The 25,532-nt window shown below is 42.6% G+C and overlaps 1 protein-coding gene and 1 non-coding gene across 2 annotated transcripts in view; both read right to left on the bottom strand.

Annotated features, from left to right (window-relative positions):
- LOC124620181 (formin-2-like) overlaps positions 1–25,532 on the bottom strand; it is a 230,184-nt gene that overhangs the window by 44,092 nt on the left and 160,560 nt on the right. The window contains exon 13 of the mRNA XM_047146851.1: positions 17,460–17,589. Coding sequence (XP_047002807.1) covers positions 17,460–17,589 — 130 coding nt within the window. The remainder of the gene's footprint in view (positions 1–17,459; positions 17,590–25,532) is intronic.
- Trnat-ugu lies at positions 2,697–2,771 on the bottom strand. Its single transcript has one exon. It is a non-coding gene; the product is annotated as a tRNA-Thr (tRNA).

The raw sequence follows: 25,532 nt of genomic DNA, 5'->3' as shown, positions 1-25,532 counted from the left end.
TCCTCCTTGTTGGATCTAACGCCATGAGTGTTCCATTGGAGAAGAGTCATAAAGGGGAATGGCCAGAAGGGAACAAATGAAGCATATTCACCTCTGAGGCTACCAAGTGCCAGACTTCGAAAACTCACTGCTATGTGGTGCAGAGGCTGTAGGATCCTGTTCCACAAAATGCACAGAGGCATTGTCACTATCCCTTGGTCAACTAGCAGATTCCAGGGCTCAAAAACAGTAGACCATGCACACCAGTGAAATGTAGGTTGGGTGTGTGAGGGTATCACATGCATTTTGGCCGGTGCAACATATAACAAGGCAGTGAACAAATAACTTTAAATCGAGCCTGCTGATTATCCTGTTATCTGTAGAGACAATTTTATTTTAGTTTAGTTTTGTTTTGTTTTGAAAAAACAATTGAGGTTATAAGCACCCACTTCATAACGTTGTAACACTAATAAGTAAAAGAAGTTAAAAGCAACTACATGCTTAGCCTAATTGACAGAAAGAAAGAGCTAAAAACAAAAGCTTCCTCTTGCAGAAAGGTGCACAAAATATGCAGTAGACACAGCAGAGATCTTGAACCAAAGATCAAGTGTCCTATGCCATACCGCTAAAATACATAAAAAGTAAAATGAAGTTGACAGCATAAATGATGTTCACTAAAAAGGCCAATAACTCAGATGGTAAACATACACTGGAATGTAAGAAGTTATAAAAAGAGCATTCAGTTAGGAAATGGTGAACTGTCAAAGGTAGATGACAATGAGCACAAAGTGGTGGGGATTACCACTTAACAAATGGGGATGGTTAAAAAGATAGTGTCCAATAGCTAAAATGATCTCCTCACAATGAGAGGGCCAATTGATTGCAATTACTACCATCAGCAAACTCTCTAGGAATACTTAGAGCAGACATACTGTAGGCAAGAAGTGGTAATACCCTACATATCACCTTGATTTTATGGCATACATTCACAATTTTGTAACTAGTTCTGTGACACCTTAGCTCTATGGCCACTGTGTGAAGATTTAACAAAGGAATACCTCTATGGTTGTAGTGAGTGGGCCTTGCAGTAGTTTGACAAGTGATTTGTAGTGAAATTATGTAAAGATATTGTCAGCATCAAACCACCCATGTATTATGTTTACACCTGTTTTGATTTGTGAAGATCAACCTCATTTAAATTATTCTGTCAGGAAAGGTAATCTGAAATGGGAAAATTGGCTTACCTCTAATGCATAATCACATACTGATGAGATTCCTACTAATTACATCAGCATATGGTATCACATTTAGGAATGGTGTTCACCTCAGCAAGAAATGGAAAATTAGATAGGCTACCACAAGAAAACTTTTGGGAAGGGATAGGGGGAATTCTGAATAAGAGTAAAATACTAATGGTTATGTACATCAGGTTATAGCCTTTTTTTATGCTTTATTCTCGCAAAGGCTGTTAATTGAAATTTTCAGCAAACACTAGAACATTCTGTTTTCTATGAACTTTGATTTTGTCAGTTGAAAAAGTCATCTTTACTTATTTCATAAGACTATTCAAAGACTGAGCAGTAAAATTAACTAACCACCTATTTACATCAACGATTTAACATCATTAAATCCAGTCAACATAATCTTCCTCTCAGAGCAACTGACCACTGGAATACAACACACTGTAGGTTAAGCATATTGCTTCTGTACAGCAGATATGAATAAAGGAGGAGTTGACCCTTTCATCATACATTTTCATAGATTTAAGGAAGTTTTTCACCCAAATACATGTAGAAATGTGTGTATCAATGACATGTTCTAATATTAACAGAAAATCAGTAACCTAAAAGAAATTTCAACCTATTCATAAATCACCTTCAGCCCTATTTGCCAATTTAACAGTTTAAAAAGAAGTTGCTTATGGTTTTAGTACTGATTTTCTTACAAGTTCTTCTAGTAAAAAGTTATTCTAGCCAGTAATATTATCAAACAAACACAAACACACACACAAAATTCAAGCTTTCGCAACAAACTGTTGCCTCATCAGGAAAGAGGGAAGGAGAGGGGAAGACGAAAGGAAGTGGGTTTTAAGGGAGAGGGTAAGGAGTCATTCCAATCCCGGGAGCGGAAAGACTTACCTTAGGGGGAAAAAAGGACAGGTATACACTCGCACACACGCACATATCCATCCACACATACAGACACAAGCAGACATATGTCTGCTTGTGTCTGTATGTGTGGATGGATATGTGCGTGTGTGCGAGTGTATACCTGTCCTTTTTTCCCCCTAAGGTAAGTCTTTCCGCTCCCGGGATTGGAATGACTCCTTACCCTCTCCCTTAAAACCCACTTCCTTTCGTCTTCCCCTCTCCTTCCCTCTTTCCTGATGAGGCAACAGTTTGTTGCGAAAGCTTGAATTTTGTGTGTGTGTTTGTGTTTGTTTGTGTATCTATCGACCTGCCAGCGCTTTTGTTCGGTAAGTCACCTCATCTTTGTTTTTATATATAATTTTTCCCACGTGGAATGTTTCCTTCCATTATATTGATATCAGTAATATTATCACTCCTATTAGTTCACACAGATACAGAAAATGTTCCAAAAAATGTAAAAATAATATCTTTATACAGAAGTATAATGAACAATAAAATTACGATGAAATCCAGACCATTAGCTGCTTACAGGGTCGATAAATATCAACAGGGACAGTGGAAAATGCGTGCCCTGACTGGGACTCGAACCCAGGACCTCCTCCTTACATGGCAGATGCTCTACCCAACTGAGCCATCGAGGACACAGAGGATAGTGTGACTGCAGGGACAGACCTCTGACATGCTCCCCATGAGACCCACATTTTCAACTTACTGTCCACACACTACATTTGTAGTGCCCCTGCCCACTACACTTATTACTTGCGCCAGTCAATCCACTGATTATCCTAAGAGTTTGAGCAATGTGAGTGCATCTAAATTGAAGAGGATCATTGGCCGGTAGGCCTTATCTATATGAAAATGACATCTGTCATGTCCGAAAGAACAGACACCATCTTCATCTAGATAAGGCTTACTGGCCAATGATCTTCTTCAGTGCTGAAGCACTCACATTGCTCAAACTCTTACAGGAATCAGTAGATTAACTGCCGTGAGTAATGAGTATAGTGGGCAGGGGTACTACAAATGTAGGTGTGGACAGTAGTTTGAAAATGTGGGTCTCATGGGGAGAGCGCTAGAGATGAGTCCCTGCTGTAACACTATCCTCTGTGTTTTCGATGGCTCAGTGAGATAGATTGTCTGCCATGTAAGCAGGAGATCCTTTATTGTATGATTATATGATAGCAGAACAAACACTGGTAGCAGTTATTTCTCTAAAATATCTGGGAGTATGTGTACGGAACGATTTGAAGTGGAATGATCATATAAAATTAATTGTTGTTAAGGCAGATGCCAGGTTGAGATTCATTGGGAGAGTCCTTAGAAAATGTAGTCCATCAAAAAAGGAGGTGGCTTACAAAACACTCATTCAACCTATACTTGAGTATTGCTCATCAGTGTGGGATCCGTACCATGTCAGGTTGACAGAGGAGATAGAGAAGATCCAAAGAAGAGCAGCACATTTCATCACAGGGTTATTTGGTAAGTGTGACAGCGTTACGGAGATGTTTAGAAAACTCAAGTGGCAGACTCTGCAAGACAGGCGCTCTGCATCACGGTGTAGCTTGCTGTCCAGGTTTTGAGAGGGTGCGTTTCTGGATGAGGTATCAAATATATTGCTTCCCCCTACTTATACTTCCCGAGGAGATCACGAATGTAAACTTAGAGAGATTCGAGCATGCACGGAGCCTTTCCAGCAGTTGTTCTTCCCGCGAACCATTCGCGACTGTAACAGGAAAGGGAGGTAATGACAGTGGCATGTAAAGTGCCCTCCGCCACACACTGTTGGGTGGCTTGCGGAGTATTAATTTAGATGTAGAGTCCCAGTTGGGGCACACATTTTCAACTACGCCCATTGATATTTATCAACTCCTGTAAGCAACTAATTGTCTGGATTTCACTGTAATTTCATTCTTCGAGAGCTACAAGATCACCAATGGTATCTGTTCTTTTGATATGTCTGAAAGAACAGATACCAGCTTCATATATAATGAACAAATTCATTCCATGAAACTTATCATCAGTGATCTTTACACCCTTAACATGATATATGTGACTGTCTTAATTGTGTCTGTCTGTAACTTCTTTACTGTAAGTAGCAACCTGTCTTTTCGTACATTGTTAAAAAGACACTAAATATTGAGTGCAGGGCGCAGGGGGAGGGGGGGGGGGGAGCAATAAAGGACTAAAAAAAGAATTTCAGAAAATTGCTGAAACATGTGAACTGGATGGATTTTTACAGTGTTCATGGACAAATGGAGAAAATAAAATTACCAATAATATTCTTCCATTATTTGAAAACATGTTTAAGATAATTATGGCCACACTGTATTAGGAATAGAAAGTTGACTGAAGCCTGAAGTGGACAGAAATCAAATTCTGAAATCAGAGTTCTATGTAAGATTGCAGGGATAAGTTAGATACGAATGGTAGTGCTACATTTATTGCTGTACAGATATCATAATACATTTGAGATTATTATGGACTCATAATGTAAAATAATTCCGGTGAAGTTAAGCATCAAAGATGGGTCAAACATGCTAACCCACATCAAATTCTGCCATGGCACATCAGTTCAAAGAGAACTTTGTTAATATCACAAGTAAGTTACCTGTTCATGCTATTGTAATAGAGGCAGACTTTTACTTTTTCAGCTACAAAATGAGAGAATTATGTGATTTAAACAGGTGCCAGAGAATAGAATCAATGTAACACTTTCTTCACATTGTTGTCTGAAACTGCTTTCAGTGCACAGAGAACTGTCTCATGAGGGTTGTGTCTTAGACCACCTAGTAACTAGAAGACCTGAATTTCCTGAATCGGTTAAAATGGGGGAATGCACCAGAGATATTAAGCCAGTGGCAATATCAGTTTGTGTGTGTGTGTGTGGATTTTATGGGCACCCAACAGTAAGGTCATCAGCAACCTTACACGTGTCAAAAGAAATGAATGTGGAGATGAACTAAAATTGTTGTACACTCGTGCACTCGAAATGACTGTACAGTCACACTATCTCACAAGTGCTAAAACCAGTTAGGAGAGAAAGTAGCTCTACATTAAATTAAAACACAGAAGAGCGAAAATGAAGGACAGATAAATGTGACTGGCTGACAACTTACAAAAAACTTGGGGGAACCAGACACACTGTTGACACATTGAAAATATCTTCCTAAAATCTTGTTAAAAATGTTGGACAATACACAAAACTTTGAAACTAACCAAATTCATTCGAACATTGCTTATAATAGAGGGCAGATCTGTTGGCAAACTCGCCATAGTCTGCAGGTCAGCAAATAAAATGCAATCCAATAAATTATGGTGCACAGTGATCTGCACCCCACAAGCACCACACATTGGATGGCCCTCTTGCCGGAGTAATAATTCATGTGTCATTGGGCCATGGCCTATGCAAAGATGGGTAAGAAGAACATCATCCTGCTGATCTGGCTAGGAGGAGGTATGCCATGGCTGAGTTGCTGGGTGTACTACACAGAGATTGTTGTCAGACCCTTCTCTTCCCATCAACACATGACCTTGTACCTCAACAGTGAGGTGATGGCCAGCAGGGAGATGGCACACTGAAATATCTGAGGATCACGACACACCTCCTTGACTGCTAGATCCACCCTTTCATTCCCCAGAATTCCCATGTGCCCAGGCACCCAGCAGAAAGATACATCCTTCCTCAGTTGGCGTAGTTGGAGGAGGGCATCCTGGATATTCTGGATGACTATCTGGTGGGTACAAACATTGGAGAGAGTAAAGAGCACTCGGAAAATCTTAACAGACAAGAAATTAACGCCAGGAGAATGTCTCACCTACTCCCGTGCTCTCAAGATATTGCATAAGACAGTAAATTCTGAAGGCAGTCTGACCTTGATCACCCAACCTGGGAAAATGACAGAGCAACCATCAGAGACCCCTTGCTTAGACCCATCCATAACAACAGATACATGGTCGTGGTACTCAGATAAAATATAGTATGTAATCAAAAATATCTGGATACCCCCAAAAACACGTTTCTCATATTAGGTGCATTGTAATGCCACCTACTGCCAGGTACTCCATATCACTGACCTCAGTAGTCATAAGACATCATGATAGAGTGGAATGGATCCTTCGCGGAACTCATGGACTTCGAACATGGTCAGATTGGGTGTCACTTATGTCGGATGTCTGTAAGTGAGATTTCCACACTCCTGAACATCCCTAGATCCACTGTTTCCTATGTGATAGTGAAGTGGAAACGTCAAGGAACACATACAGCACAAAAGTGTACAGGCTGAACTTGTCTGCTGACTGACAGAGATTCCCAACAGTTGAAGAGGGTTGTAGTGTGTAATAGGCAGACATCTATCCAGACCATCACACAGGAATTCCAAACTGCATCAGGATCGACTGTAAGCGCTATGACAGTTAGGTAGAAGATGAGAAAACTTGGATTTCATGGTCGAGCAGCTGCTCATAAGCCACACATCAGACCATAAATGCCAAATGACACCTTACTTGGTGCATGGAGAATAACCACTGGATGATCTAACAGTGGAAAAACATTGTGTGGAGTGACGAATCATGGTACACAATGTGGCGATCCAATGGCAGGGTGTGGGTATGGCAAATGCCCATTGAATGTCTTCTACCAGCATGTGTGGTGCCAACAGTAAAATTCGGAGGCAGTGGTATTACGGTGTGGTCATGGTTATCATGGTCATGTTTTTCATGGAGGGGGCTTGTACCCGTCGTCATTTTGCATGGCACTAGCACAGCACAGGCCTACATTGATGTTTTAAGCACCTTCTAGCTGCACACTGTTGAAGAGCAATTCGGGGATGGCGACTGCATCTTTCAACTTGATCAAGCACCTGTTCATAATGCAAGGCCTGTGGCAGAGTGGTCACATGACAATAACATCCCTGTAACAGACTGACCTGCAGAGTGTCCTGACCTGACTTCTGTAGAACACCTTTGGGATGTTGTGGAACACCAACTTCGTGCCAGGCCTCACCGACTGAAATCGATACATCTCCTCAGTACAGCACTTCATAAAGAATGGGCAGCCATTCCACAAGAAACCTTCCAGCACCTGAATGAATGTATGCCTGTGAGTGTGGATGCTTTCATCAAAGCTAAGGGTTCGCCAACATCAAACTGAATTCCAGCATTACCGATGGGGGTCGCCACAAACTTTTAAGTCATTTTCAGCCAGGTGTCCTGATACTTTTGATCACATAGTGTATCAAAGAATATTGCATTAAAAATGGAAACAGGAGTGCTATCTCTCCTATAAAGCAAAAAATCTAAAATCACTCTGGCCCTCTCCAGTAATCAGGGCAGCAGATGGTTAAAACACTGGATTTGGGGTCATACTGACTCCACACCAAGTGACAGCACATGCTGCACGTAGATCCCACATGGAATCGTAGCTCACAGACAATTGGAAAACAGGGATTTCAGAGGCAGACAAGCAACAGTATGGTGTGTGGGTGAAATTGGAGCTCCATGTAACTTACATGCCTGATGCGCCATAAGGAGCAGGCACCGGATGGTAAGTGGCAGTTCCTCCACCTCTGCACAGATGCAAATTATGGGACTGGTCTGATAAGCACTTGTGGTCAGCCAAGTCCCCTCATGATGTACAATGTCAATGATCTGGAAGTAAGAGGGCCTCGTTGACCCCTACACTGTGCAACCATAGTCCAACTGCTAATGCACAAAAGTCCGATAAAACTAAACAAGACCCATCCTGTCCACTCCAAGACCTGTGGCTAAGGCACTTGATATTCAGTGCTTTCAGGTCTCTAAGGTGTGGTTGACAATCAAGAGTCAAAAATGAGGCCCAGAAACCACACAGTGTCTCTAAAATTTAGGATGATGTCCCCCATATTCAAGGCAGGGAAATTAGAAAGATGATGGGAACAATTAAATTGGAGGACACACACACACACACACACACACACACACACACACACACACACACACACACACACACACTAATCTACAGAAAACTTTAATCCCATCTTTGCAGCCCACTTCTCTAACCACACTGTAAGTTGCAATTGACAGCTGACGGTTGCAACACCGGAGGAGGAACAAAAAACAGCAAACTTGTATACAAATGAGGAGAGCTGTACAGGACTCCTTACTGCCAATGTCATACTATTGGTGGCTGTGACAAAGAGGGTAACACTTAAAACACTGCCCTGAGGAACACCATTCTCATGCTCAAATCAATCAGACAGTGTCTCACCAACTCGGATTCTAAAAAACCGCTGAGACAGGAAAGACCATGTGAAGATGGGGAGGTGGCCACAAAAGCCAAATTGATGCAGTTGTGCAAGAATACAGTGTCTCCAAGTAGTATCATATGCCTTACTTATATCGAAGAATATACCGATACAGTGATGTTTATGGAGGAAAGCCTGCAGAATAGCCGCCTCTAGGAGGGTCAGATTGTCGACAGTGGACTGAAAGCTTCGGAATACATACTGAGAGCTGCTAAGGAGTTGCCTGGTCTCTAACAACCAGACAAGGTGATGGTTAACCATTTGCTCCATGGTCTTTCCTGCACAGCTCATTAAGGTGCTACTCTGGTAACTACTACAGCTTGTGCAGTCCTTTCCTGGTTTTGAGGAGAGGGGTCAGAATTGCCTTCCTCCATGAGATGGGGGAGTTGCCTGTCTGCCATATTAGATTGAAACATTCGAGGAGGATTTCCTTTCATGCTGCTGACATGTCAAAGCATGCAGTACTGGATTTGGTCATGACCAGTCAGTGCCGATTCGAGCTCCACATGGAGAAAGGCGAGTTGTAGGCCTCAGAACTGTTGGACATGAAGTTCAACTTTTCCTTCCCTACAGTCACATGATAGTGACAAAATGCTGGATCATGGCTTGCATTTGCAGTAGTTTGTGCAAAATATTTGACCAGCATCTGAGCAATGTGTCGGTGTTGTTTGGAGGCACTTCTGTTTCAGCACTGCTGCTATCGGTAAATGGCTGCATTTACCAGAAATCCTCCAGATGGATTTCCATACTTTTATAGAAGTAGTGGAACAATTGATGTAGTCCAGGAATGTTTGCCATGACCTTTTCTTACTGTCCTTAATGATGCATCAAGCCTTGGCCCTCGCGACTTGAATGCCCCTAAGGCCGTCTGCTGTCAGTTGGCATTTAAAATGTCGAAGAGCCATACACGTTTCCTGGATCATGGAACAGCACTCATCTTTCAAACAAGGTACTGGTTGCCTCCTAAGATGACCTAAGGACTGTGGGATGGAGAGGTCAGTGGCTCACTGGATCACTCATGTGATGTGGTCCACCCATCCTTGGATGCTGTTGCAGTGTTTGAACACAGCTAGCTGGCTGAAACGTGTGCAATTAGCCCAGCTGACCGTCCATTTTGGAGGCTTGACTTCAGGTGGTGAGCCATTTAGTAGGTGAAGATGGATTGGGAAGTGGTCACTGGAATGAAGGTCACCAGTGACCTCCCACTGAACAGTGTTGGCAAGGGTGGGAGAACAGAAAGAGAGGTTGATGGCTGAGAATGACCCAGTAGCAGTAGAGAAATGTGTGTGTGAGTACCCATGTTGAGGATGCACAGCTCGTGAGACATCCCAAGTCCCTTCAAAACCCAACCCTGAGGGCAAGTATTGGTCGAGCCCCACAGGACATGATGGGCATTGAAGGTTCCCAGGAAGAGGAATGGTTGCGGGAGTTGTGTGATAAGATCCGTGAGAGCCTAAAGTCTAGTGCATTTTGTGAAGGTAAGTACAGGGAGCAAATAGTGATCCTTTGACACACATGACTTTTAACTGCAACTGCTTGCAGGTCAGTAGCCAAGGGGAGGGCAGAGGAGTGGTACGCATTAGTGACAAACACTGTGACACATCCCTTAGCCCTTTCCCTTGATAGGTCATCCTTGTGGTATACTGTATATCCCTGTAACACAGGGGCATGTGTATCTTTAAAATGTGTTTGTTGTAAACAAAAGCACAAGGGATGTGCCAGTGCTAGGAGTTTCAGTTCCTCCACATGAGTCCTGAATCCATACATGTTCCACTGTAGTATGGAAGCTTTGTCATCAGTGCGGTTTCAATTTACCGCTATCTTTGCACCAGGAAGGTGAAGCAATTTAAGAAAAAGGGGGAATGGGTGCGCTGCATGGATCCAAGGCATCTAACTCCATGATATACTCCTCATCAGTGAGACAGGAAAGAATGACGTCTGACTGTGCTCACAACAGCTTTTGACCTGAATGTCATGGGTCTTTCCCTGCACCCATCACTTCGAGGATGAGGGGAAAAGGGGGCATTTGTGGCACTCTGCTTTTCTTGTAGCTTCTGGATGCTCACTGCGGAACTGTTGTTGGTCTTTCCTGGTGCAGCTGCCTGGATTGCTTTGTCCTTACTCTTTTCCCTTGCAGTTGATGCAGATCACCAGAAATGGGCAGTTAGTCACAGCATCATGAGTGGCTTTTCCCCAGTTCCTGCAGATCACTTCACCTCCACAACTCCTGGTTGTATGGCCAAAACACTGGCCTTTATAGCACCACATAGGGTTTGAAATGCAAGGCTAAACATTAAGTCAAAAGAACCCTGCCATAAAACGTTCGGGCAGTGTCAGAGAATTGAATGTGACAGTGAAAGTGGCAGCCTTTTCAGTTGTTCCATTATTCCTGCACATTTGTTGCTCCACATTGACTATTCCCTGGGATGTCACTTCTTGCTTCAGTTCTGCTATGTCCATGTCCATGTTATCTCAGCATGTGACAATGCCATTACTGGAGTTGAGAGAGGTGTGCATCTCAACAACGACATCATGGTCACCCAGTTTCTGCAATTTCTTAAGAAAGTCTACCTGCTTTCACCTGTTAGTTTCAACTAACAATGAGCAATTACACAATTTTTTATAGATTTTAATGTTGGAGCAAGGCCTTACAAACTCTTATCGATACAAAATGTCCCCTCCTTCCTCTTTATCACCAGAAACATATTGTTATTCATTACTCCATGAGCCCTGTTACTGCAGTCCAAAGTATTCTTAGTATCAGGACGACTAGCACCTCTCTTTCTTTTGGATAAAGGGGTGTGAATACTCCCATGCAGTACACCCTTCCCACTGGGAGGAGAAGATAATGATTTCAAGGGTTCCATCTTGGCCCCATGGGCAGCTAGGGAAATAATGGTCCACTCAGACAGAGCCCTGCATGCCTGAGTAAGCCTTATACAACTGATGTCCCAATAGGTTGCCTGCTAATGACTGTTCCACCCCAACAGCCACGCATCCCATCAGCACGCAGTGCACCTTGAGATTGTGGGGCTTTTTATAGAGGTTTATCCTGTCCTCACGATCCAGGTGGTCAAGCCAAGATCCCCATTTCCTGAGACACACAACATTCCACCAGCGAGCCATGCTGTGGTCACTGAAGCACTCCCAGAGCTTATGGTGACAGGGGATTGGCGGCGCTTACCAGTCCCCAGCTCAGGAACCCCAGGGTCGCCAATCCCATACCCAGCAAATCAGCCCCTGAGGGTGGTAATGATAAAATGCTAGATGCTGGCTTGCATCATCTGTAGTTTTTGAAAAATGTTTGGCCAGCCTATGAGTGAGGTCTCTGAGTGTCATTTGGAGACATGGCTGTTTCACAACTGCTGCTATTGGTAAATGGCTGCCTTTACCAGAAAGCCTTCTGATGGCTTCCAGTACTTTCATATAACAAGTGGAAAGGTTAATGGAGACCACAAACGCTTGCCATGACCATTTTTTGCGCTCCTTAATGATGCCTTGAGCATGGCTCTCTTAACTCAAAAGGCAGTGAGGTTGTCCACAGTCAAGCAGCATTTAGACCATGTTGCCCAGATGGCTGAATGGCACACTTCTGTCCACCAAGGTACGGGATCCCCTCCTAAGATAAATGAAAGATTGTGGTATAGACACGTCAGCGGCATGATGAATTACACAAGTGATGTGGTTCACCCATTCCTGGATGTTTTCACGGTGTTTGACGCTGGAATGAATGTTGTCAATGACCTCCCAGTGAACACAGTCAATGAAAGCTGGATAGCAGAGAGAGAGGTTGATGGTCAAGAATGATCCAATAGCAGCACAGAAATGAGTGGGAGCATCAGTGTTTAGGATGCACAATTCTTGAGATGTCAGGAGGCTCTGCAAAACCCAACCCCAAGAGCAAGTAGAGGTTGAGCCCCACGGGACATGATGGGCATTGAAGTCTCCCAGTAGGAGAAATGGTCAAGGGAGCTGTTCCATAAGATCTATGAGACCCTCAGACTCTCCTGCATCCAGTGGAGGTAAATACAGAGAGCAAAATGTAAGCCTCCGATGTGCATGAATTTCAACTACTACTGCTTTCAGGTAAGTAGCCAGGGAGAGAGCAGAAGAATGGTGTGTATTAGTGACAAACACTGTGACCCTTCCCTTGGCCCTTCCCCCCCACACGTCATCCTTGCAGTATAGCATATAGCCCCATAGAACAGGGACATCTGTATCCATAAAATGTGTTTCTTGTGAACACAAGCACAAAGGGCAGGCCTGTGCTGGGAGTTTCAGTTCTTCCACGTGAGTCCTAAACCCACACAAGTTCCACTGTAGTATGGGAGCCATGTCATCGGCATGGTTTTAATTTACCTCTATCTTTGCACTGGGGAGGTGAAGCAATTTTGAGGGTGAGGGCAAGTGGAGGGACTACCTGGATCTAAGGCATCTAACTCCATGACGTCCTCCTCTTCAGTCAGATGTGCTAGAATGACATTGATGGCGCCCAGGACAGCTTGTGACCTGAACGTCTGCATTCTTTCCCTGCACCATGTCCCATCATGGATGGGGGGAGCAGGGGGTGGAAGGGGGCATTGAGAGGCACTCTGCTTTGTGTATGCTTTCTGGATGCTCACTGCAGAATTATGGTTGGTCTTTCCTGTTGCACCTGTTTGGATTGCTTTGTCCTTAATCCTTTGCCCTGGCATGTACAAGTATAGGTGCTTGTGGTGGGTACAGGCACGCTAGACATCATCTGTGTTGAAGCATCCACCTTGTCAATAGGTTTCTACACCGTGGAAGAAAATGAGGTGGCAAAGACAGGGGGTTTTGTCATCATACTATTTTTTGGCTTCAGCATAGGGGACTTGCTTGGTCACTTACTTCCTGTATTTTGTGTTCCTCAGTAAAAATAGGGCAGTCTCTGCTCCAGATTGTGTGGTTTCCAGAGAACTTGACACAAATCGCTGGAGATGGGAAGTCAGTCCCAGCTTCATGAGCTGCTTTTTGACACTTCGCACAGATTGCTTCACCTCCACAACTCATGGTTGTATGGCCAAAACGCTGTAATTTATAGTACTGAAAATGTTTTTGTATGTAACATTGAACATTAAGTCAAAGAAACCATACCATAACACATTAAGGCAGTGTCTGAGAACTGAATGTGATAGTGAAGGTGGCAGTCTTTTCAGTGTTCTTCACTTTTGTTGCTCCACATTTACTATCCCCTCAGATGCCCATTCTTGTTTCAATTCCACATTGTCCATGTCCATAATATCACCCAGTAACAACGCCCTTGCTGGAGTTGAGAGAGATGTGAATCTCAACAATGACATCATATTCATGCAGTTTGTGACTTTTTAAGAAGTTCCACCTGCTTTGACCTGTTAGTTTCGATCAACAATGAGCAATTATGCAGTCATTTTATAGATATTAAAGTGCCAGCAAGGCCTTCCAAACCAATGTGGATATAGATGGTTGACACTTTTTCAAATGAAGCTGGTATCTGTACAGATATCACTGGTGATCTTGCAGCTCTCAAAAAATGAAGTTTATAATGAAATCTAGACCTTTCACCGCCTACAGGCATTGATAAATATCAATGGGGACAGTTGAAAAATGTGTACCCCGGCTTCCCCTTCTTCCTCTTATTATTCACCCTGTTACTGAAGGCCAAAGTATTCTTACTATTGGGAGGACTAGCCTGTCTCATTCTCTTTGATGAATGGTTGTGAATACTCCCAGGCAGTACATCCTTCCTGCTGGGTGGAGAAAAAGAAGATTTTGAGGGTTCCATCTCAGTCCCATGAGCAGCTAGGTGAAATAAGGGTTGATTCAGATAAAATCCCTGCATGCCTGAGTAAGCCTTATACAACTGAGGCACAACAGGTTTCCCAGAGGTTGCTCGCTAATGATTGTGTCAGCTCAACAGCCTTGTGTCCCATCAGCACACAGCATACCTTGAGACTGAGGGGTTTTCTATAAAGGTTTATTCCACCCTCAAGATCTGGGCAGTCAAGCCAAGATCCCCATTCCCATAGACACATATTGTTCTACTGCTGCACTGCATGATGGTCACTGAAGCATGCCCAGAGCTTATAGTGACAGGGGACTGACAGCACTTATGAGTCACCAGCTCAGGAACTCTGGAGTCACCAAGCCCATACAGCAAATAGATGCTGAGCACCTGAGGGTGGCAATATCATTGACAAAGAGTGTTGCAATGTATGTTAAGAAAGGTGGGATTTTTATTTATTTATTTATTTTTACCAAATATTCAGCTCTGAGGATGAAGATGTACAGCAAAGATGGATAAAATTCAGGAACACTATACAGTACATCTTACATCAATATGTGTGAGCAAGGTTGTAAAGGCTACAGATAACCCACCATTGTTCTATAGCTGTGTTGAGAAGTTGCTATGAAAGCAAACAATACTCCATCACATATTTAAGCAAATTCAGAGTTGTCTGGAAAACAAAAGCAAACCAAATCCAAAATTAGTTTAAAGATAGCAACAAGAAAATCAATCAGTGAATTCAAAAGCTTGATTTTGCCTAACAGCCTGAATAACAATCTTAAGAACATTTGATCTTCTGCAAATCAGTAAGGAAATCAAAATCATCTATTCAGTTACTCTGTGATATCAAATCAGAAGATCGCGAAGAGTAGATCAAAATAGTGATTATTGTCTTCCAAATTTGTTTTTCCCTCACGAAATTGGTCAATCGTCTAATTATCACACAAAGGCTGAAATGACAGATATGAGATAGCAACAATGGAAGGAGGATAGAATGCTACTTACCACAAAGAGGAAGCACAGAGCTGCTGGCAAGTACAATGAAAAAGACTGCTTAAATATTAAGCTCTCAGACAAGGACTTTCTTGTGAAGTAGGAAACACACACAAATTCAAACAAGCACAACTCACATGCACGCATGGCCTCTGTCTCTGTGCACTAGAGCCTGTCGGGCTGTGTTTTCTATATATGAAAAAGAACCTCATCTGAAAGCTTAACATTTTAGCAGTCTTTTCATTTTGCCTGTCTACAAATCAACGCCTCCTCTATGTGGTGGGCAGCAATCTATCCTCTCCATTTTATTAACAAAGTAGGAAAACATAGTTTGCCACTTACTGTGAAGAAGACACTTGAACTTGCAGACAGGCACAATTACAAGACACTCACATAAAGCTTTCAGTCATAGTCTTCATCAGCAAAAGAGAAACACATACCATTCATAACACACAACCAAGCACACCTCATGCACACATGACCACCAACTCCAGCATCTTGGGCCGGAATGCAACTATCACTTGGGTGCAAGCAGCGATCTGGAGGGGGCAGAGAAAGGATAGTAGAGTTTGGGTGGAGAGAGAGAGAGAGAGAGAGAGAGAGAGAGAGAGAGAGAGAGAGAGAGAGAGAAAAGCTGTTTGAAGGAGTGTGTTGGAACTAAGGTGCAGCATCAGAAAGCTGTGGGGCAGGGAGGTGGGGAAAACAGTATTTCCATTTTATTGTTATTCCACCCAGGACTTTCCACTCTTAGATATTGAGATAAGTGACAGCAGAATAGAAAATAAACTAAAACTGATCTACACAAGAGAGCCATCTACACCTGTGTGATTCTACAAAGATTAGGCAAAATAACTTGGCTACAGCCCTATCAGCAACAAAGGATACTTGGGGATTGGGAAAAAAAGGTCCAGTCATTCCTGTTTTAAAGAAGTGTCATCAGACCGAGACACAATTACAGACCCGTATCACCGACATCAATTTGTTGTAGACATAGGGAACATGTATTATGCTCATACATTGTGATCTTTTTTGAGAACAAAAATGTGCCGTATAAAAATCAACATGAATTGTGAAATTTAGATCTTGTAAAACACAGATTTCACTTTTCATACATGAGAGTGGCATGGACAATTTTACCCTGGATAAAGCTGTGCTCTTTGACTTCAAGGTGTTGTGCGCTGCTGTACTGTCATGTAGTGAACAAAATATGCACTTACTGAGTATCAGTACAGATTTGTGATTGGTTTCACATCTCCCTTGCACATTATATCAATTATGTTGTACTTAAAAGAAAAAATAACATACGTAAAACTAATTTCAAGGGTACCCCAATACAACACAACAGATATTCACGAATTAATGGTTAACATTTTTGTCTGTAGGAAGTTTATGATGACAGAAGACTGTAGTGGAGAACAGGAAAACTTTGTGAGGTTCCGTGATTTGTGTAGGACTGGCAGTTGGTTTTGAATATATATAAACTGTACATGTTGTGCATGAATAGGTAAAGAGATGATTTATTGTTCAGTTACAGTATTGGCAACAAATCACTGGGAGCACCAACTACAGTAAAATACCTAGAAGTAACCATCCAGAGCAACACTTAGTGGAATAACCACATAGTACAAACCACAGAAAGAGAAGATGCCAGGCTGAAATTCACTGAGAGACTCTTAAGAAAATGTAATTCACCCACAAAAGAAGTGGCTTACAATACGTTTGTTGGACCAGTTCTTGAGTATTGCTCATCTGTTAGATTGAAAGAAGTGACAGAGATATCAGACAAAGAGAGGCATGTTTCATCATGAGATTGTATAGTAAGCCTGGGAGTATAACAGAGATGCTTAACAAACTCAGGAGACACTTACACGAAAGGCATTGTACATCACAGAGAGGCTTACTGTCTAAATTACAAGAATGTATGTTCCATGAAGAATCAAACTATAAATTAATTCCTTCCACATAATTCTCCTGTAATGATCACAGTGATAAAATCAGAGAAATTAGAGCTCATACAGATTTTTACTAACAGTCACTTTTAAAATGATCCATTTTTGAATGGAATAGGTAACAGAGGATAATGCAGTCATAACAGAAATACTCACTCCCACACACTGTCAGGTGAATTGTAAAATACACATTTAAATACCTACATATTCATGGTAAAATATCAGTATTATTTAAAGAGTGCTCATTTTATAATTGTCATGTAAGTTATTTGTGTAAAACACCACAAAATTATCATCAGTATCAAAATATATATGATGGTACCTGTCAAGTCTCTCTCTAGTTTTTGTAAGTCAACAGTGAGGTCTTCGAAATTAGCAACTGCCGCCCTTTCAATATCTCCTGGTTCAGGTACAGGTAAAGCCATTTCAGGATTTAATGGATCATCACATTTCTAAAAACAAAAATTCAAAAGAATGTTAATGGTAATGTTACAGATGTTGACCATATTAAAACTTATGTTATTAGCAAAAATTCACACTAGTCATTAAAACTTCAGAACATGCCATAAAATTTCACAGTTGATACAGTGCTTTTTACATCTTTACACCACAGTGCTGAGAGAGAGAGAGAGAGAGAGAGAGAGAGAGAGAGAGAGAGAGAGAGAGAGAGAGAGAGAGAGAGAGAGAGAGAGAGAGACTAAGAGATTGATGCGAGAGACAAAGACATACAGTGTTGTGTGGATTGCTGATTAGTTGTCTTTTGAAGCTGGTGGTGGGATTCATTTCTTTGGAATGGAGAGGGAGATCATTTCAAATTCAAGTACCCGCTAATAAACAGGACTTGTAGAAGGTGCCCGTTTGATGGTTTGTAATATTAGTAATTTTCGCCTCACAAACATTAATATACGCTCAATAGTAAACGCCTGATGGCCTAAAGTTATCGAACAATTGTAAAGTAAAAGAAATGAATCATCGCATAGCAGCGACAGAATCTATTATTCTTTATCTTTGCCGTTCTTGCGCGGTGCCAGTAAATCTCTATGTACATGTATCGATTAATGGTATAAAAAAGAATTCTGTTGTTTCAAGACAAATGAGGCTTTGGCGCCTCACCTTTTACTGTTTGTATTCCATGAGAGGCGGACGCGGACTTGCTGCGTTCCACAACTGTATTTTATATTTGATGTGAAAATATTGAGTGAATATGCTAATTGTTATTTTTTACAATCAGAAAAGATGTAGTTTCTAGTAACTGATATCGAACAGACAGCATCAAGAGGACATTTTGACTGTTATGTATAAAGTATTTAACCACAATGGTCATCTATTGTAATTTAATATGAAAAGGTACGTAGCATTAAAAAAAAACGTGTGTTAAAGATAAGTGTGCTTATTTTCGTAAATTAACCTTGATGAGTCCATCTCCTTATTTACTTACCTGTTAATTATTTTGTGTTACTTCATCATCAGAAATTACGATCACGCTGATGGGCCGAACGCAGCATGAGGCAGAAGGAACATTATAGTTTTCCTATTATTTCTGAACCAACTTTTTTTTTTAATTGTGTAGTGTTGCATTTCTTTTAAAGTCTATAAGTCTTCTGGTCCCTCAGTGTTGATTCGGGTATGACTACATCGCGACTATAAAAATGCACAGAAATGATAATGTTTCTTCCAAGCGATCTCAAATATATATATCAATATGCTGCTCTTATTCAGGTATTTAATGGTCAACGTATGTTATTATAATAGCGTAATAAATCCCTGATTCTGTTGCCAAGTGGCCCACCAAAAATATTCACCTTTTCAACATTAAAAAAAAATTAACAGTTCTTTTTATTTTCGTCCCCCAAGAACAACGCTACAGTGTGTACCAAGAACATGAGGTCAAGGACAGATTTACAATGATAGGATGACAACAGAAACTACGTGAATGGTAATCTGTCTGTCTACCTGCCTCTATGTAGCTAGGATAGTTACAGATGGTGACGTATAATCAAAAAGCCCAACATGACAAATAGTGAATGCAGACCTTCATCACCAGCTCTACTGTCATGAGGTGTCCTTAGAAATACTTTGCAGAATATCATTTCTGCAAACAACCCCAGCTGGTAGTGCAGGTCCCTTTCAGGTACCAAAGGAAGATCTACTTATATTTTTGGAAGAAAGACAGTGACACCTCTTTACAAACTGTAGCTTTGTGTTCACTCTAGTTAGCATTTTCATCTGTTCATACTAATAGACTCTTCACTGAGGAAGAATTCATGTCTGTTCCATTTAAGATTAAAAATGTTATGCATTTTTAAATTTTGAGCTAATCAGCCTAGAATACTTCAGTTTTGGATAGATTGACCTTCAACATTCCACTATATGCCCATTTTAATAGGCCGCACGTCAGCACTGATATTCCCAGATGATGTCAAGTTAATTGGTTTTGTGCTTTAGTACAGCTGGAGGTCATCAGCATGCATATTGTATTTACAATGGGACAGAACAAACACCACAACACTGACATACAATGAGGAGAGAGTGAGACCTAATACCAGACTTTGGAGGACATCTATTGTCTCCATTGTGACTGTGGCTCTGGACTTGGTACCATGTTTTTGAGATACCGGGTACAACAGAATCTATTGCTCTGCACTTTGAGATAAATTTGGACTGCTAAACATCGAAAATAAAATGTAAAAGTCAACAGTGTTTAAATTTAAAAAGCTCGTGATAGTCACCCTTTTGTCTTTACTAGCTCCAGGTCATCTACAAAAGCAGATGATGTGTTATGTTTGCATCAGACACCCACGTAACAACATTTTCCCAATGTTCACTCTGTGCAGAACAGTACAATCTTAACACACTCATACATTTTCTTACATACATTACCATCTTGTGCTGTCTTTACATCATCATCAAAATATTAATATGTATAAAACTATTCCTGACTGAGAAGAAACAGTGGGGGGGGGAAGATGCAAGAAAAAAATGGTTCAAAGAAAGATCACTCACATACAGGCAGCAGCACTGCAAGTTACACATGGGAGGACAACAGGCAATGGTCAGGTGGCAGAAGAGGGAAAGGTTGGTCGGTTGAATGATTAAAGGAACCAAACTATGAGGCTGTCAGTCCCTCCTACATGGAACAGGCAAGGCAACGAAACTATACATCAAAGAAAGGCCTAGCACACATAGCCTAAGGAAAGAAAACCCCAAGGTCTACTGAAGGTCAACAAAGCCTAGAGAAAGGAGAAAGAATAGGGGGGAAAGAAAGACAGGCGGATGAGGTCCCCATCCTGGGAGCAGCCAGAGGAGGTGCAACAGGAACATACCTCCCATCACTTATCAGTGCCACCCTACTTAGTACCCAGAAAAGACTAGTGACACAGACAGGGCAAGAGAAGCACTGGAGAACAGAGGAAGAACATCAGGTCAAACAGAACATGTGAGAAGCAGGAGTAAGAGAAAAAGGTTGGATAGGGAGAGGGCTGGGGCACAAAACTACTTGTTCAGAGCAAAGGAGGCAACAGGGTGACCTGCCAGCCCCTCAATGGGTCACCAAGGCTGAGGTGCCCTCCCTTAGAGAGGATGGTAAAAAATCCCTTCACAAATAAACTGTAAACACAGGTAAGCCACTCAGGCATTGCCTGCTAACTCTGCAGTGAGTGAGTCAGATTAAGAGTCTGCTTAGAACAGTCCGGCACAATATGGACCACCATCACATGGGCACCACAATGACAGCGTGCAAGCCCTTGCAATGAAGGAGATGACCATGAGTTGTATGGCCGATGTGGATCCAGCAAAGGATGATTGAGTCCTTAGGAGAGGACTGCATGGAATACCTACAGAAATTTGTTGTCTCATTTATAACCCATAGCTTGTTTGGAAAAGTCACAATACTCCATTCCATATTCCAAAACCTTATAACTTGATGGCAAAATACCAATCAAACATCTTATTCCATATACTCATCTCGAGAGACAGCTTGCTGGTTGACAATTTGGCCAGCCTCTCAACGAGTTCATTCTCCAGGATCTCAGTATGACCTAGGGTTCAGTCAAGGATCACTGAGTGTCCATATTGTTCAAGGGCAAAAAGTGAATGCTGGATAGTCAGGACCAAGGGATACCAAGGGATGTAGAGGGTGACACTGATTAAGAGCTTGTAAACTGCTGAAAGAGTCACTACAGATGAGGAAGGACTCACTGGTGCAGAAACAAATATGCTCAAGAGCACAAGAGATGGCTACCAACTCTGCAGTGAAAACAGTGCAGCTATCCAGCAAGGAGCAGAGCCCATTACATCTTCAACGAATCTAAGCAAAGCCAGTGTGAGAATCAACCATCGAGCCATCAGTACAGGGTACTACTGAACCTCTAAACACACCAAGAATGGAGAAAAATTGGTGGTGAAGGCCTCAAGATGAGCCAAATCTTTCAGATTTTGTGATAGGGCAAGACAGAGCTGTGGTCAAGAGATAAATCACAAAGGTGAGTGGGCCCAGAGAAGAGGTGGAAGAGGGTACAGCTGGAGTTCAGAAAAAAGGGACCAGATGTGGATAGTGATCATAACCCCAGACCTGGGCTGATGATGGGTCAGGTGGAGCTCCTTACCCACTAGTTCAGGTGCTCTGGGGAGCAGTGAATGCAAAATGTACAAGCGATCAGCTGTTCGTGGCACAGAACCCGCAATGGAGAAACCCCTACCTCCACAAGGAGGTTGAACACAGGGCTAGTCCAAAAGGCACCAGCTGTCATTTGTACCTCACAATGGGGTATCAGGTCCTGCATCTGTAATATCGAAGGTGCCGCTGAGTTGTATGCAAGACTCCCATATTCTAGAGGGGACTGGACCAATGCTGTATAGAGCTGTATTAATCAAAGTTCATGCCCCAGTTGGTGTACTTGAGATCTCAATGATCATTGGGGTGTGACCAATATGTCCACTTCAGTTGACAAAGATGGGAAAGCATCACTTGGGCATCAAAGCCTAGTCTCAAAATACAATGAAAGTCCATCACAATGAGGGACTGGCCAACAAGCAACAGATCTGGATGTGGATGGACTGTACAGCAACAGAAATGCATAATGTAGATCACACAGCCAAAAATTGGAAGCCATTGAGAGGAAGCCAAAGACTGCACTCTATGTATTGCTCTTTGCTCCTTGCTCTTTGGGTTCAGCAACACCCATTGTGGATGAACCAAAATAAATTCAGAAATCATCAGCATGCATTGAGAAAGACACCATTGGCTCTGCAGTAGCCACCAGGCTATTGACAGCCACTAAAAAGAGAGAGGAACACTCAAAACAGAACCCTGCAGAACCCCTTTCTCCTGCAGAGAGGATCTGCTATGGGAGATGTCAGCCTTTAACTGAAAATGTGACAGGAAATGAAGTTCTGGATGAAAATCGGGAGCAGGTCATGAAGGTCCCACTCACGTAAGGTGGCAAGGATGTGGTGGCATCAAGTGATATTGTAAACCTTATGTAGATCAAAGAAGACTCCAACAAGGTGTTGACACTGGGAAAAAGCCATTTGGATAGCAGACTCCAGATGGATTAAATTATATGCAGCAGACCAGCCTCAGTGAAAATCACCTTAGGTCAAAGCCAAAAAGGTCCTGAGATTCAAGGATCCAATACAGTCTTCAACACACAGTATTTTCAAGTAACTTGCAGAAGACATTGGTTAAACTGACTGGATGATTGCTGTCCATCTGAAGTGGCAGTTTACCCAATTTCAAAACTGAAATAATGACATCTTCCTGCCATTGGGAAGGTAATTCTCTCTCATTCCAGAGATTGTTAATAATGGCAAATATATGACATTGGCTAGCCACCAATAATTGTTGAAGCATTTGGTTGCGCATGCAGTCTGGTCCAGGAGCCATTTCAGGTCAGAAGGCTAGCATGTTGCCAAATTTCCACTCACTAAACAGAGTGTTGTAGGGCTCCAGCAGGTGAGGAATCAAAGATAAAGAGCATAATTCCAGATGGTGTTTCAGTAGGTGAGTGAATAGTGACTGACACAGAGGCCTGGGCGAAATGCCAAGCAAAATACTCAGTGATGAAGTCCAGGCTGGTTGAAGATAACACCATTCAGTAAAGTTTCTGAGACAGTAGCCAAAACTGCACCTTATCTTTGTCCATACCTACAAAGAGAGAATATTTGGCCACATGACTGCAACATATTCCCAACAAGCAAGTCCATTTCTGGTATTTAACAAGATAACAGGCCCAAATATGAAGCTGTTTAAATGCCAGTAGGTGGTTGAGAGATGGATGGTGTTTGTAGAATTGGATTAACACCCACAGCAATTTTGGAGGTCCACCAAGGAACAGTCTTCTGTGAGGGAGTACCCAAGGAAGAAGGAACTGCTGAAGCAGCTGCTAAAAGGATGGCATTGGTCAGACTCCATAGGGACTCATCAACACCATCATGTAGTGGAGACGGTAGAATGGCAGCTGATGGAAATGCATCCAAATCAGCATTAGTAAAGGCTCACCTAAGAGAGCATACAGGTGAGTGATGGTGGAGAAAAGATATGACAGTCAGAAAATGATTGCTGTTGGACAAATCATCATGAACTTCCCATGGAATGGAGGAGAAGAATCCAGGGTTACAGATGGAAAGATTAATGGCCAAGATAACATTGTGTGTCACACGAAAGTGTGTGGGGTTTCCAGTGTTGAGGGGAAAGATTGAGCCCTGCCAGGAGGTCTTCAACAATCCTGCCATGATAAGTGGTCACAGTACCACCCCACAGAGGATTATGGGCATAAAAATCCCCAAGGAAGAGGGGAGGGAGCTGTTTAAGTAAGGAGGGAAAGAAGAGCTGCAATCTCCGGAAGCCAGTTTAGGCTTGGGGAGGGGAGGGGGGGAAGGTAGAGATAGAGATAAATATTACACGTTGTTGCCACAGAGTCTAAATTGATCCAAAAAGCCACTGCTTCAAGCACAGTATGAAGAGGAACCCAGAAACTAAATGTCTGCATGAACCAACATACAGACACCACCGGAGGCTTGCAAAGGGCTGACCCATTTCTGGCAGAAGGCTTGGAAACTACAAAAAGACAGCAAATGAGTATCCACAAAATGAGATTCTCGTAGTACAGCAGAAGCTATGGAGCAGAGAGAGAAAGAAGAGACTGAAATTGCTGAAGGTGGTGATAGTAACCATTGCAGTTCCACTGGAGGAGAGGCTGGCTTGATAATTAATGGGTCACAATCAGTCATTATGCTGAGTCAGTGCCCATCGCTGGTAAAGATGAAGTGACATCCAGGAATTTAAGATTGTACCAGGTTAAGAGGGAGGGAGTGACATGCCTTGTATTGTTGGGGGGAAGGGGGGATGGCCTGAGACTTCCTGTGGAGGGCGAGAGGAAGGGTCATCAGGAAAAGAGCAAGTCAAAGCAATATCAGGCTCCAGAAGAGAACAAGTGTCCTCGGGGGCCACAGAGTGTGAATCCTATGTCCAACTCAAAGTAAGAGGCATCTTCTTGTGGAAATGCTGCTCAGGAAAGGTGGGGAGGGTTCCTAGAGGAAGTTTCATCCTCAGGAGATTCCAGAGAAGAAGGTTTCTTCTCTGGTTGAGGAGAAGGAGTGGTTTTGCGAGGGGAGCAAAGGTAGACATTAAAGATATCAGATGAAGTCAGTTGAATTTCTGTTGGAGTAGGATAGATGGTTGAGAGTTTTGAATTCCTTAATGTTCTTTTCCTTTTCATATTCTGGGCAATCCTGTGAGCAAGGAGAATGTAGGCCAAAACAGTTGACACACTTGGGCAGTGGGGTGCAAGGACTCCGCACATGGAGAGGACAGCTGCAGTCACTGTATGTAGGATTCACCTCACATCATGAAGATGTATTACCAAAATGGTGACACTGGAAACAGTGCATGGGAGATGGGATACAAGGTTTTACGTCCCAACAGTAAGACATAACTGATTTTTCTCTTAGGGTATCCCCCTCAGAAGCCAGGATATAAGTGCCAGTATTGAGATGATTGTCGTTAGGACCTCCCTGGACTTGCCAGGTGAAATTAACACTACACCATGACAGATCATGCCTAACTTACTTTTCAGATTGCAGGAGGAGGTCTCTGTTGAAGTTAATGCTGTGGATCAAAGAATGGAAAACCCAGGATGGAATGTAACTACACTCCTGGAAATGGAAAAAAGAACACATTGACACCGGTGTGTCAGACCCACCATACTTGCTCCGGACACTGCGAGAGGGCTGTACAAGCAATGATCACACGCACGGCACAGCGTTTGCTCAACACGTGGGGCGTGAGGTCTCCACAGCACATCGATGTTGTCGCCAGTGGTCGGCGGAAGGTGCACGTGCCCGTCGACCTGGGACCGGACCGCAGCGATGCACGGATGCACGCCAAGACCGTAGG

This window comes from Schistocerca americana, chromosome 6 (genome assembly GCF_021461395.2).
Source record: "Schistocerca americana isolate TAMUIC-IGC-003095 chromosome 6, iqSchAmer2.1, whole genome shotgun sequence".
Taxonomy (NCBI): domain Eukaryota; kingdom Metazoa; phylum Arthropoda; class Insecta; order Orthoptera; family Acrididae; genus Schistocerca; species Schistocerca americana.
This window is presented reverse-complemented; position numbering and strand designations above follow the sequence as displayed.